At 49.5% G+C, this 14,471-nt stretch overlaps 1 protein-coding gene across 1 annotated transcript; it reads right to left on the bottom strand.

The window, feature by feature from the left end:
- Positions 1 to 1,086: 1,086 nt before the first annotated feature.
- On the bottom strand, positions 1,087 to 14,471 carry LOC111845581 (uncharacterized). Its single transcript, XM_072712537.1, has 13 exons — positions 13,525 to 14,471; positions 12,212 to 12,396; positions 12,025 to 12,137; positions 11,832 to 11,929; positions 10,286 to 10,574; positions 9,380 to 9,552; positions 8,758 to 8,860; positions 8,513 to 8,663; positions 7,786 to 7,973; positions 7,196 to 7,492; positions 3,460 to 6,608; positions 1,770 to 1,940; positions 1,087 to 1,434 (listed from the first exon to the last, which is right to left on the bottom strand). The coding sequence occupies exons 1-8, from the start codon at positions 13,670 to 13,672 to the stop codon at positions 8,516 to 8,518; spliced, it is 1,257 nt and encodes a 418-aa protein (XP_072568638.1). The 5' UTR covers positions 13,673 to 14,471; the 3' UTR covers positions 1,087 to 1,434; positions 1,770 to 1,940; positions 3,460 to 6,608; positions 7,196 to 7,492; positions 7,786 to 7,973; positions 8,513 to 8,515.

Raw genomic sequence — 14,471 nt, 5'->3', positions numbered from 1 at the left:
TAGGACGTCCACTGCCAGAGACAGGCCTTCCAGCCCGGAGACTCTGTTTGGGTGCCCCATCAGGAAGAAGGGGTAGTTGCCCAAACTGGACAGCCACCTGGCCCACTTGGAGCATCCTCCTCCAGGGTGAAGGACAAGCACTCCAGCAGCCGGGACTGAGGAGGACGGTGGGGGTCCTGGGGCTAAGCAGGGGCAGAGAGCTCAACGCTACCCATAGTTATACCAGGACTTTGGGGGGGTTCCGGGACGGGTCACCCCCCTGGATGGAGTTAGTGTAGCACTAGGGGGGTGCCCATTGGGCAGTGAGGCATGCTGGGCAGGTGCCAAACGTACATAGTGTAAATAGCTGTGTGTAATTTGCATGTGTTTTGTTGGCATTGTGTTATACTGTAATGTTATGTATCATATTTAATGTTATTTGTTGTAAATAATGTATGTGTGTATGTGTGTGTGTGTGTGTGTGTGTGTGTGTGTGCGCGCCCACCAGGTGTGAGTTGTCAGAGCGTCTGGCGTACATCAGTAAATGCCATTTTTGTGTCTTTCTCGCACTGGCCCGTGACTCATTATCAGCATGATCGCCATGTCTGGTTCCCACGCCACGGTATATTTTCGAAAGAAGACACCCTGTATTTACGCTGTTTTACTTTCTCAGTACCGGCTCACTTCACATCCCACCTGACAGTCTGTCAGCTAACGCCGCAGGACAGTCAGAACCAGCCACCTGTAAGGACACTCCTGCACCTTATTGTATGGCATGTTTTTATCACAGTTATGATTTTCTTTTGCAGCAGTTTGTATTTTAAAGCATGAACTCATAAGAATCTCTTTGCCTACTTCTGTCTATTTATGATCAGGGCCTGTCAACCAGAAACTATTTATTCAGGCATAATTCTGATGATGATGATAACCACAATACTTAAAGATAACTTACATTATTAATATGAGATATTAATATGAATATGAATTAACTGTTTATAAATGAGTGGTGCTGTAACTAAGGCACTTAAGGTTTTGCCTTAATTTTGTGTCCTAAAGATGACAAAATGCAAAAACACTCTGTTAAAACATAAAAATTAGGCTACGAAATTAAAACAATGAGCATTTTTATTATACATACCAGCTCAGTTTCACATTTGGAATCAGTACCATGCTTTGTATATCTGTGTATATTGTATATCGCTGTACATTCTTATAGTATGTATTACTAAACCAAAGCTGGTAGACAGAGGATGGAAGAACATTTCTGTAGGTACCATCCAGCCTGAACATGTAAGAGGAACTGGTCTTTATCAATCTTCACAAAACACAAAGTGGGTGGCAGTCAGTCGTTCAGGAATGTGCTACCCATTTCGTGTATTTTTCTAGAAGGGAGAATTCATTCCAAGCTTGGTGTCAAACTGCAGCTTCTGTCGTTTCTGATACCTCACCTTCATTCTGCAAGAGAGGATGGAGTGTTTTTTGGGTTTTTTTTTAAAGGCAGTTAGCAGTCACAGTCAGAACACTGAGCTGCAATGGAGCAATGGAGAGCTGCGTGCACTTGCACGTTCCATGGTGGCCAGTAGGCAGCCCGACAGCACCGGACAGGAATCTCTTACCTGCTGTTCCATATTAGACTTTGGGACAAATAAACCAAATCCTTAAAAGCCATAAAGGTTATGTAGCAGTGCTGGATAAAGTTGAATTGTGTTAAACCAGGAAATGTAAAAAAATCGAGGGAGGATGAAGAGCTGACATTTCTTGTTTTCTTGCCTTTATGGCTAATCTCCCACCTGATCTCGCGAAGCTTGGCTCCCTCACTGATGCAGATCAGAGGGAGTGGCCAGAGCAGACCCAGAAGCCATGAGGCCTTCGAGATGTCGCTCATGAAGAAAGTGTTACGAGCGGTCAGATCCTGCCCGAGGATGTGGAAGCCTACAGCTGCACTCACATGTATCACAGACCTGTAGAACAACAGATATATTTTTACCATTTAAACCAGTAATCATGGGAATTGCAGCCAATGCAAGGTTGTGTGGCGCCTGGAGCCCATCTCAGGCAGGGTGGTGCACAGGGGAGGGGGACACCCTGACCAGGGTACCAGTCCATCACAGGCCATGAGACAGGGGACACCCTGGATGGGGTGCCAGTCCATCACAGGCCATGAGACAGGGGACACCCTGGATGGGGTGCCAGTCCATCACAGGCCATGAGACAGGGGACACCCTGACCAGGGTACCAGTCCATCACAGGCCATGAGACAGGGGACACCCTGGATGGGGTGCCGGTCCATCACAGGCCATGAGACAGGGGACACCCTGACCAGGGTACCAGTCCATCACAAGCCATGAGACAGGGGACACCCTGGATGGGGTGCCGGTCCATCACAGGCCATGAGACAGGGGACACCCTGGATGGGGTGCCGGTCCATCACAGGGCACATGCAGACTCATACATTATGGGCAATTTAGAAACGCCGGTCCGCCTCACTGCATGGACGCAGACCGGATGGAAACCTGAACACCCATAAGAAAGCTTCATATCAGAGGGGGGGTGCAGACTCCTGACAGAGGTGCGGTTAATGAACTTCCTAATGAAGCAGCTGATGATGAGGAGTCACATAGCTAACAGAATTACCATGATTACCATTAAGGGAAACTAAAACATCATCTTCATAGACTGAAATAAGACGTGATTTTGACAGCCGGGGTGGTCCAGTGGACATCACTGTCGCTGCACACTTCCGGGACCTGGGCTTGAGTCTCTGTCAGGGTTCTCTGTGTGTGGGGCTTGCATGCTCTCCCCGTGTCGCCATGGGGTTTCTCCTGGGTACTATGGGATTGTGCCCCACCCCACAATCCAAAAACATGCTGAGGTTAATTGGAGTTCCCAAATTGCCCACAGGTCGGTGTGTGTGCCCTGTCCTGGGTTATTCCCTGCCTTGTGCCCATAGGATCTGCCCCCCCCCCCCCCCCCATGACAAATGGACAAGCAGTTGCAGAAAATGGATAGATGAAATAAAATAACTATGACTAAATGAAAAACATTGCTTCCAAAACTAACAACCAACATTAAACAAGCTTTCGATTTTTAATACTATTTAGTGAAATTAATTAATCACTTAATACCTGGACCATATTTTGTCCATTTTGAGGACATAATGTGCCCTGTGTATTCATGTGGATTCTCTAAAGACCAGACACATAAAATAGCAGTACAACGTTCAGTCTGTTCTTAGACATATGATTATTCAAATTAAAAATTTTAATTGAAACTGAAATATATTAAAACTAGATAGAGATATATTTTTCGAATAAAGAACACTGAAAGCTAACTAAAACTAAACTGGATTTCAAATGAAAATTGAAAATAATATAAAAATAAAAACTGAATTAAAAAAAATCCAAACAGAAAAATTCTCCAGATACACCTTTACACAGAAAAGAGTTCACACCTCTGCAGATATGAATGACAGGAACCTACACAGTAGTGAGAGCTGCACACCAGTAGCTGTTGTTGAAGGGACTCTTTGCCTCCATATGGAGGCAGAGTGGTGGACATGACTCACAGATGTAGACACTGGAACACAGACCATCCAGAAATGGAACACATTACACTTATGTAACAGATACTTCTTTCCAAAGCAATGCACAACTGAGAAAGCAGGGTCAGTCCATCCCTGGAGCAATTGGAAGTTCACACTGCCAATAGGTAATAGTTTTGCACAAAGGCACAACAGTGAAATTACTTGAGCAATGGTTGGATTTGAACCAGTGGCTTTCAAATCCCTGGTATGGCATCCTAACCCATTGAGCCACACAGCGCCCCCCACCTGTGGGCTATGTGCCCCCGTGGGCTACGTGCATTTTCCACACCTAAACATCATCCCCTGACGGAAGCCCGAGGCAGATTCTAATTCTACACCCATGACAGGAGCCGTAGTGAGTCCCTGCACTCACTGGCGTAAAGCAGCACGAAGAAAGCGCTTATCTTCTGTGCCAGAGCGAGGCCGTCAGAGTGCTCCCCAAACCAGTCAGGGGACGAGTCCGTGGAGTTCCTGTACCAAGGGCGAAAGGACTCCGGTTTCCAGGCAACAAGCATCGGTGCCGATTGGACACGCGTTACTTTTCAGGATGGAAGTAAGCTTACATTAGCACTGCGGCCAGATGGCAGCCAGGGGGGTCGGAGACGTTTATGCGGAGGCAGAATCCATGCAGCATGAGGCAGAAACAGGTCAGGCAGATGCACGCGGTGGGGCCAAACTTCACCAGGAAGTACAGCATGAACAATCTCTAGGTCTGGGGGACAGAAAGGCAATGTCAGCTCACACCAGTGCACCCCTTCTGGGGGCCTAGAGGCCTCTTTCGGGGGTGCAGGTCCCCTCTTAGGTCGCACTACCTTTTTAGGCAAAAAGCGAGCATTCTTTCCAGTGAGAACCTTCATGATGGATCCGTCTGTAGGTTTGCAGAGGAGAGAGACGCTGGGGAGAGCGAGCAGAAGACTGGAGTGTGAACCGATATCAAGCTGAAGGGGTCATGTGATAAAGACTCGCTTCAAAAAGAAGCTCCCAGATTAAAGCCCAAACGAGAATCTGCTACCATTAACACCTTGACACTGCCCAGATAGACACAATGCACCTCTTACAGGTCTGAATGCTAAGTTGTTGCTTATGGCGTTGTCTGTGATAGTGCTATTCTCTGTTATTTATTGTCGTTTATCACCAGCTGCCATACTTATTGTATTTACAGTATGTGTTACTATGGTCTGCGTGATGCAAGTAAGTAATTCCTGGTTACTATTCACACGTAATAAAAGATCCTTGAACTTTGAATTGGGAAGTCCTCACATCCACTTTACCAGGAATACTGATGAAAATGATATACATGATCTTTTATATTGAAAATGACGTATCTGATGCTCACATTTTAACTGTTTATACAGCTTAATTTTTTTTACTGGAGAAATTCCAGGTCAGTACCCAGAATGGCCCTGTTACAGGCCTGGACGAGCCAGTTATAGGTTCTACCTTGTGTCCTTGAGCAACATACTGAATGCGATCCATCATGTGAGTGATTCAGATCAGAGTGTCTCTGCGTGTGAACTAAAGTCATCAGAGCAGCCGGAGTTCAGCAATGTCAGCATGTCAGTGGGCAGCTTATGTAACATGCCGCTGGCATGGGGCTCAGAAGCCGGCCAGGCTGTCGGGGGCCTTTGCGAGTGCAGCTCCTGCCTGATAAGAGGAAAGTAGAGGCAGGAGAGACCGAGCACATCACTGGTGCTCAGGGGAGGGGGCAGGGCAGAATCTGGGTGGAAAAATGGGCTCAGAGAGTGTAGATAAGGAGCAGACTGCTGGTGGAAACAGGATGCCACCTTGGGTGGGGGGGGGACACCACAGCCCTGTATGGGTCAGGCTTATGGACGGACGGATGGATGGATGGATGGAGTGATGGATGGAAGGACGGATGGAAGCAGTCAAGGAAAATAGTTGGATGATGAATGGATGTTATAGAAGTACCAATGAAAGGCACCTGGAGGAGGACAAGAGAGAGCTGACACTGTAAGAGGAACAGAAAGCACTTCCTGATCCCTGCTGTCATGTGGTGGGCCTTGAGAAGGGGAGAGAGAACGGAGAGACCAAATGAAGCCACAGGGAAGAAGAATGATTCTTCAAAGGCTGATAGTGGGGGGTTATAGCCGACCCCGGACCTGCTGTATGAGCCGGGCGTTGGTGGTGTTGTCCTGTGGGCCCAGGCGAATGGTGCACGGGAGGCCATAGAGGGCGCTGGAGAGCTGTGCTGGGGAGCTGTGCTGGAGAGCTGTGCTGGGAAGCTGTGGGCCAAATGGTCACATGGTAGCTGGGTGGCAGGCGGGCTGGCAGCTGTCCAATAGCTGGAGGGCAGGAGGGGTTCCAGGGCTATGCTGCGGGGGGCACCGTCACATTACCATGGCGATGGCGACCAGGCTGCCCCCATGTGTGGCAAGGCTCAGCGAGTCTGTAGCTACGTCTAACGGTGTATAGCGTTACGTCAGCGTTACGTTAATGTTCTGGCTGCTCCGCAGGCGGCAGACCACCTCTCCATACTCCTGCATGACCTGGACCATCTCGCACATGGCTGTGGAGAAGGGCATCCCCAACGGTCAGGCCGGCGCACATGACACACAGTGGAGCATGCTGGGATGGGGCATACTCCTGGGCGGTGAAGAGGGGCACCAGTAGGGGGACGTTATCGATGTTCTCCAGGTGGGGACGTATGTTCTGCATGCCTTTCGGGAGCTTGGCCTGGAGATGCACAGAGGGACATGCATGCGGCTGTTCCCACCTACCGCTCTGAGGAGTTTTCATTGACGTTTACACCGCAACCCCAGACCAAAAAAGGTGACCGAATAAAATCTGCTAAAAAAAAATTATGAGGTGTTTCACCCTGAACAGATGTTCCCACAAGGGCTGTATTATTATTGTCGGGGAATTTTCACTCGGAACGTGCGTGAATGCACATGGAGGACGCAGGACCTGCGACCGGCTGTCTCTCGCACCCTGTTCAAATCTTCAATCAGACAAGCTCCCTCGCTGTCCTGGGCACGTCCTGCCTCTCTGCCGACGTGCCTCACATCCTCGTCCAAGAGGCTGTCCCCTGGAGAAGGACGAGCGGACATCGCACAGATGGGGACCCCGAGAACAGCACGACAGGGACATTCAGAACGTGGAACCAAGAACAATCTGTATTGTTTGTTAGGCTAATAAACAACAGGGCTTCACAGCCCCTGTCTCACAGCAAGTTACAGCATTCTGTGGAATAACCCAACAGGAGCTGCGTCATAAATATAGCTGTTACCACAGTATTATTTATGATTTCCTGTCTTGTCATGGGGAGGGGAAAGGTGAAGTAAGGGGGGGACAACAGAACAGACAGCAATGCAGTCAAAGATGGGACAAGACGATATAAGAACAAGTGCATATATTAGAAACAAATGGGATGCAATGGGGATATTGACATGCAAACAGAGCACAGTATAGTAATTGATACTGATAAAGGGCTTTGAAATATACATTTTGGAATGTACTGGAAACAGCAATGTGGAATGTAATGCAATGGGGACAGATGCAGGTCACCAGTTGTTTAACAATCTGATGGCCGATCCTTGGTGATCAGGCCGATTGTTTCGTACGCGTTTCGAAGCCCCAAAGGAGGACGGGCCTGGAGGCTCACTGTGGACTCACCGCATTCCTGCTCCCCGCACGCCCCCCTGCCGGGGTGCTCCAGGCTTTCGGTGTCCAGCGGGAGGCAGTCTGATTGCAGCGATATGCGGCACTTCCAGCCCGTCTCCGGGCCCATCTTCTCGGCAAACACCTGCAGCGAGCCGCGGGGGAGGCCTGAGAGCTGGGCCCACACGCCGCGCCCTACACCAGGTCAACAGGAAGCTGCTGCAGCTGCTGGCAGGCTGGTGCATGTACAGATGGTCACTCTACACAGACTCTCTCAGGTTTGATGGAGCAAATTCAGCAATGTGTAGATTGCTGGGAAGATGACGAACACCATTGGCACAGGAAACGGCATTCGGCATCCCTGACCAAAATGTTGATCAAACTAACCAGTTCAGGCCAACCGGTAAACTCAGGAAGACACTTGCTTTCGTGAATGACAGACGTAAAACCTGAACTGAACTTTTACTAAAACTGACCATAGGGGGGCAGCAAACTTCTTTACTGAACCCCATCTTAAGGAAGCTACGGAGGAAGGAGTCTATTTCTATTTCTCTTCAAGAAAAACAAAAATCCCCCAGCAGCAGCGCAAACAGAGCGACTCCTACCTTACTCCTCACTTCCTCCTCTTTGGAGAAGTAGACAAAGCGGATGCAGGCGCTCTTGCAGCTGGCGATGAGTCACACCATGTCTGGCCGGGCTTGGTACTGCGAGGACACCAGGCCCAGGAAGATATGCTCCTTCAAGGGAAGGAGGGGGTTTCCTGGACCTGATGGCTGTTCCTCAGCCTCGTCCCCTGAAGTGTGACAAGTGTGCATATTCATGGTGGGAATCAGCCAATGAGATCAGAGCCAGGGGCAAACTGGTGGGCGGAGCAAGGGGTCACCCTCTGATGTATACAAAACCTTTGTGAGGATTAAGGCACTGACCTACAACACAAGGTTGTGACATGCTGCTTTTATATCTCTCATTTTTATGTATCTCATTATGGTAGGAGTCATACCACAATAATTATTTTGTGCAGTACTTAAAACAATGTTAAATGTAATAGTTTGTAATGAGGCGTGTATTTGACGAAAAGAGCATGCTTGTGGTATTTGCTAACTGCTGCAATGCATGATGGGTATGATATTTGGAGGCTACTTAACTTTCATCATCTGTAACTGCTGCAGCTAGTATAGGCAGGGTATAGGTGCAAATTTGGAAGGGGATGACATGGACCACTTTTGCCCCAGCACCTACTGTACAGTTGTTGCCCCACTTAGCAGTGCGAGCATCCCCATCGCATCCGGAGAGACCCCGCTGGCTCAGAGAGGTTCCACCCGGCCTCATTACCCATCATGCTGGAGTCGGCCGTGGTCCATGTGGCAGCTCCACGCACTTCCCGTCTGTCTCCGGGTCGTGGGGCTGGATGACGGGCTTGAATGAGAGCGCCAGGCACTGACCCGACATACATGATCTCCGGTAAAAGTCCAGCACCTTCTTCCTGAAGATACACAATCAGATGCAGCGTGACCCGATTTGCTAGGGGGAGGAGGGGGACAGCTCGGACCGCAGGATGAAAGAGCAGGAGAGTCGACCTGTCGGAATCTGTGAGGAGCTGGAGGTCCTCCCCATCCCAGAATTCAGTGCTCGCTTCCATGATAACATCAGCAGAACCGTAGGAGAACAACTGCAGCCTTCCTGGTGAGACAACACACCTATACCATTTACCAATAGTGATGCACCACAGCCCAAAACCACAACAGGCAGTGTTTAGTACAAAACCTCAGGCTGCTGACCTACATATAGTATACATATGTATATATAGTATATATAAAGGACTGTCACTTACTGAATGATCTTGTGCACAATACCCACTGTTGACCTCTGGATTACATTTCCTCATTTACCTGACACTTACAGTAAATGGAAGGGTTTCAATTTATGAGTAGTGTATGGGTGTCGAACCCACAGCCTTTGAATTGGCAGTGCAATGCTGCACTTTCTGTACCTCTCCCAGCACTCTCTTTGCTACACTAAGACGTTATAGTTGAAGAACGACAGGGGGAAGTGTGTCTGGCGGGGCTCTGCTTCAGGGAATCCGGTGAAGTTGTAAAGTTCTGGAAACCTCCACAGCCTTCAGTGAAATTATCCCACACATCTGACTCACACACACCAAATGGCAAAATAAGCCTGAGTGGGAGTCCGTCCAGGTCCGACCTGAGCTGCGGTCATGGACCAGCAGGCTGACGACGTGGGAGAAGGGGAGCTTCCTCATGCACACGAGCTTCTGCTGCCAGGGGGCGAGATTCTGGGTACAGGCGCGGCAGGCAGAGCGTAGGCGGCTACGCTCATCCGGCGCTGGAAGGACTCTTTGACGGAAGGCCGAAACCCTGCCGGAAAGACACAGGCACAGTGAAGCTGACTGAGAGTCGTCCATGGCATTGGCCTCAGACTGTCGCAAAAGTCTGGCGCCCCCTGGAGCCTGGGAGGTTTAGGGGGATCAGCATGTTGAATTGACCACTCTCACACTGATAATGCTCGCTCTTCTGAGTCAACAGGATTCGTGATCTTTGCTTGTGGTTAGTTTCCACCTGAAGGGATTGGGCGGGAGTTTGGTTCAAATCAGGCAGTAACCATCTTTTGCAAATAAAACATTGTTTGCGGTCTCTCTCTTTTCACTGAATTTGTTGATCAGTAGAGCTCAGGGGAAATGAAGTAACTAATCACCAGGATACGCCTGTCAGCTCTCCAGCCTGAGAGCTTTTTCTAGGTTTAAGGACCAACAAAAAGAATCATCTTACTTTATGATCTCTCCTTTATTCTGTAAAGTAAAACAGCTCAGCATTTATTAAATGTTTGTGTGCAAGTGGCACTCCCTGTTTCCTGGGTTAATGCGATCGTCACGCTGATTTAAGCTCAAAAATAAAGAACCTGAGAAATTAAGCTATAACGGACACACAGTAATGCAAAGCTATGTATAACTTCTGAGTCATCAGTCTGTAAAATAAAATCTCCAAAAAAAAGGCAGAAACCGACAAGGCGAGTCATTCTATCAACACACGAGTCATGCGGCTGTAGTCTGTCTAATCCTGAATGGAAGCTGACTTCAGAGACGCCAGTTACCCGGAATCCTTGCCAACTGGTACAGCCCCCACGGTGGGCACACAGGCTGGCAACGCGGGCGGCTCTTCAGCAGGGCCACGTGGGTCAGGTGATCGGTCAGGTGATCGGTCAGGTGATCGGTCAGGTGACAAAGCGCGGCCGCCGTGTCCTGGTCGCACGATGCCAGCTGGGCGGCCAGACCCAGAGGCCACAGCGAGCGGCTGTGCTGCCGCCAGGTGTGTGCCCCCGCCTGGTGAACGTGGGTGTCTGTGCCCCCGCCTGGGGACAGGCTCCACACTGCCAGCAAGCTCTGTGAGACGAGAAAGGACGGGGGGGGGGGTCTTCAGCCAGTCAGCTACCAGCAGACTGGCTGAAGAAGAGGACCTTCTCCGGGTTTGGGCTGGGCCATGACAGAACCCCTTGTTTGTCCGCACGGCACAGAACCGGAGCGCACACATGCACACGTGCGGGAACCCGTGCGGAAGGGGCCGGCTCTCCGCGCGGGGCGTGAGTCCGGGTGACGGAGATGAACGGCGATGGGAGCGCTGAAGGAGCCCAGTCTGTGGAGGAGGCCGGCCGTGTGGCAGAGGCCGGGGAAGCTGCTGCAGACCACCCTCCACATCTCCTAAGAAAGGTGACCTCCACGTCAGGAGACAGTGAGACACGTCACATACACCATCGCTGGGGTCACTGTCAGGAGCGGATCGCGGAGGTGACGTACCCACTGGGGAAGAGCAGAGGCAGCAGGGGCAGAACGCCGCTCACCTGCGTTCAGGGACGAGGAGTCAGTGCGGGGCTGGCTCACCTCCAGCTAGTCAGATATGACTGGCTAGCTCGGAGCCGGCCAATCATGTGCAAGGGGCTACCTCACAGCTGGCCAATCACGTGCAAGCGGCTACCTCACAGCCGACCAATCACGTGCAAGTGGCTAGCTCAGCGCTGGCTAATTGCATGCGAGCGGCTGTCCCACAGTTGGCTAATCATGTGCAATCGTCTAGCTCGCTGCTGGTTAATCGAGCTGCACTCACATCAGTGTTGCGTTCACATGCAGCTTGCAGCTTCCTGCGGAAAACCACTGCAGCATCTGTCCCCTCCCCCGCACGTGTGTGACAAGAGCGTGACTCACCGGTAACTGCAGAAGAGTGACGGGCCACGGTGCCACACCTGGGGCACTGAAAAAATACCGAGCTGAGTTCAGCACCAGCAGTGCCTCATACGTGAGAACAGGTATGGATTTTAATGGGCACCCGCCCCTCCATGGCCAGAAAGTCGTCTTCTTTGATTATAACTGCCATATAACATGCTCTCCTTTGAGATACAGACACACATACAGGTGAGAGCAAACCCTGGGGTCTTAGTGCAAGGTGAGCCATTTATCTGGGGAGCATAAGGGTCTTGATCAAGGGCACATCAGACATGTGACTATTCTGCCGAGAATAGGGCTTGAACCAACAACCTTCTGATCACAGGCACAGCGGCTCAGCCCACCCACCCCTCATTTTTATTATGTATCATTTGCATTCCCACCTGCCTGTATATCATATTTTGAGACAGGAAATGACCTCACCAGCACGAGCCCCAGCCCTCTCCAGCAGGCTCTGCAAGGCGTAGCGCTCGTTGTCCAACACAGTGGCTGGCCACCTCTGCCCCAGCTCTAGGCAGCGTCTGTGGGAGCAGAGGGTCACCAGGACAGGGTCAGAAGGCGCATGAATCACTGGGGTGGGTGGGGGGGGGGTGGTTAGTCAGGGCCACACACTCACTGAGTACTGTCCACGGCCGGCGTCCCGATCACCCGGAAGAGCTGCGGCCTGAGGAGATTGTGTGGGCGGGGCCTGCAACTGTCCAGCGGGGACAGCACCACATGCTGCTCTCCCTGTCACAGACAAACACACTACCTCACAATGTGCCTTGGCTTTTGCTCTCGCCTTGCAGCTACAGCGCCCCCACCTGGACACCCCTCAGCTCCGCGGGTGCCGCCGCGCCAGGCCTGAGAGCGATGATGTCGCCCTCCACCAGTAGGCTGACGGGCAGGTTGACCAGGCGGCCGTCGCGATAGGTCCACTGCAGCGGGACGGCGGGAGAGGGCTGGGCGAACAGGTCGGCGTAGCACGACTGCAAACACCGCAGCACCTCTGCAACCACAAAGGCGCAGCGCAATCAGACATCTAGATGTCATGAAGCGTTTCTCTACATCGCATCTTCATAAATTGGTCCTTGAAGAATCACACAACAAAGGGTGTATAAATCTTATATATTCACTTCCTTTTAAAAAATGTTCCATTTGTACATAATTATTAAAGGCCCATCACAGTTACAGAAAGGATATCTAAGCAGCTTGTTGTAGCATTTAAGCTATATCCTCCTGAGACCCCACCCATTCATTTATGTCCATTGTAGTGGACATGTTGTTTTTGCATCTATCTTTTCACTGATGTAAGGAAACATATTTATTCCCGTTGTACACTAAAGAGGACATGCTGTGAAATTAGAAATAAAAATACATTTGAAAAAATCTAAATTGTAAGATGTCTTATTCCCTCCACAAAAAATCTAAAATCGAAGGACACTTTTTCCTTGGGTCTCAGGAGGATATCATATATTGCATGACACTAATTGGCAGTTTGTTATGATTATTGTCTAATAAAGTGCAAATTCAATTTAATTATTGGCAACAGCTTGCATTATGTGAGGATGCAGAGATATCAGGAATCATTCTTTGCCACTTGCAGCAGTAAATCTGCAAAGCCACATCCAATAATCTCCTTTCATTAACAATATATAGTCTCTGAAGTGATGATTTTCAGTGTTCAGAGGCACTATCCCAGCACTGGCGTGAAGTATAAACGCTCCCCTCTTATGAGTGACGCTGTGATATTTCATGTTAGACTGCAGCTGTCCTGAAAATTGTCATAACATTAATGAGCCAGAGTGAAACTACTGATCATGAAGGAAGGGAATTTCTAACATGCTATATAAATATGACTTTTTAGACTTTCGTTCCGCCATTAACCTCACAACTTGAAGGGGAGGTAGCATTTGTGTATATTATATCACATCCTGTGTATGTGTCGAAATTAGTCACCGGCAAGTCATTTTTTAAGTAAAGTTTAGAAAAGTTTTCAAATCCAGTGTCCATATATGCGTCCTTTCTTTTATCCTACTTTCAAAAAGACTTCTTAAAAAACAACAGCGGTGTAACCTAGAGAGACCCCAAGTAGGCCCAAAACCCGGCATGGGCCTGCCTTGTAGATGAGGCCTACCCTCCGTGCGCTGCAGCACGGCCTGCAGCCTGCGGGGCACCTCCTCACTCCATAGCCGCTGCAGCTGGGCCGTGGCTCCCACCCCCACTACTAGGAGGAGCAGAAGAGCACAGCCGCCGGCAAGGGCCGTCCTGTCACTGGAGCACATAGTTTGGAGAGATTTGGGGGAAAATATGAGGCCAGAGAGCAGGTGGTGTAAGGCCTGAATCCCACAGCCAGTGCAACCGGCTAAACCTTATCTGCCAACACATGCTAACAAAATTAAAGAAAATAAATGTGACCTTCGGGACGCGTGAGCTTTTTGACCAGCCCCAGTTCCTCTAGATTTAGCTGTTTAGCGTTAGCATTGGGGTGAGTGCTAGGATTGGTTTTGGGGCACAGTGTTCAAGGTAAATTTATGGTAAGGTTATGGATACGGTTAGTATTAAGGCTCGAGTTAGGGTTTAGGGTTATTGGTTAGTGTTAGAACTGTATAGACTGTAGGTTCACCATCACACTGTTACTTTATACAAACATTTCTGCATAACGAATCGATGGGGGGCTGGGCTCATGAATCTTTGTTTTTTTTGAGACGAACAGGGCAGCGAGGAGCCATTGTCCCGCTTTCGTTTCAGGATTTTCAGTTTTCATTTCAGCATTTCAGATTCATTCCATCAGCTCATAATCACTGACTACAATCGTCACAAAACCACATGTCTCTTACAAATCCTCTTTGCCCACAGCTGTGTACAGTATGTCATTTTTTGGTATTTATATCAGAGACTTAGTGCCATTTTAATGGTTAAACTGAAGTACTATTTTTCTCTGACCGTTAAAATGTTATTACAGGAAGGAAGCGATACGTTTTGTTCTTGGAACACCTAAAACAATAGACATCCGTACGAACGCGTCTCTGTCAAAATAGCGAGCACGGATATAGCACAGGGTCCAGGAAAGCCTATAACAGA

Source organism: Paramormyrops kingsleyae, chromosome 5 (assembly GCF_048594095.1).
Source record: "Paramormyrops kingsleyae isolate MSU_618 chromosome 5, PKINGS_0.4, whole genome shotgun sequence".
In the NCBI taxonomy this organism is placed as follows: Eukaryota; Metazoa; Chordata; class Actinopteri; order Osteoglossiformes; family Mormyridae; genus Paramormyrops; species Paramormyrops kingsleyae.
Note: the sequence above shows the minus strand (reverse complement) of the source record. Positions and strands in the feature narration are given on the sequence as shown.

Bases quoted from the DNA above. Each gene is read 5' to 3' on its own strand.
- LOC111845581 (XM_072712537.1), bottom strand. From the start codon at position 13,672: ATGTGCTCCAGTGACAGGACGGCCCTTGCCGGCGGCTGTGCTCTTCTG. The intron at 12,397-13,524 runs GTAGGCCTCATC...TTGTGGTTGCAG, and splicing joins CGTGCTGCAGCGCACGGAGG to AGGTGCTGCGGTGTTTGCAG. The intron at 9,553-10,285 runs GTAACTGGCGTC...TCTTTCCGGCAG, and splicing joins CCAGTTGGCAAGGATTCCGG to GGTTTCGGCCTTCCGTCAAA.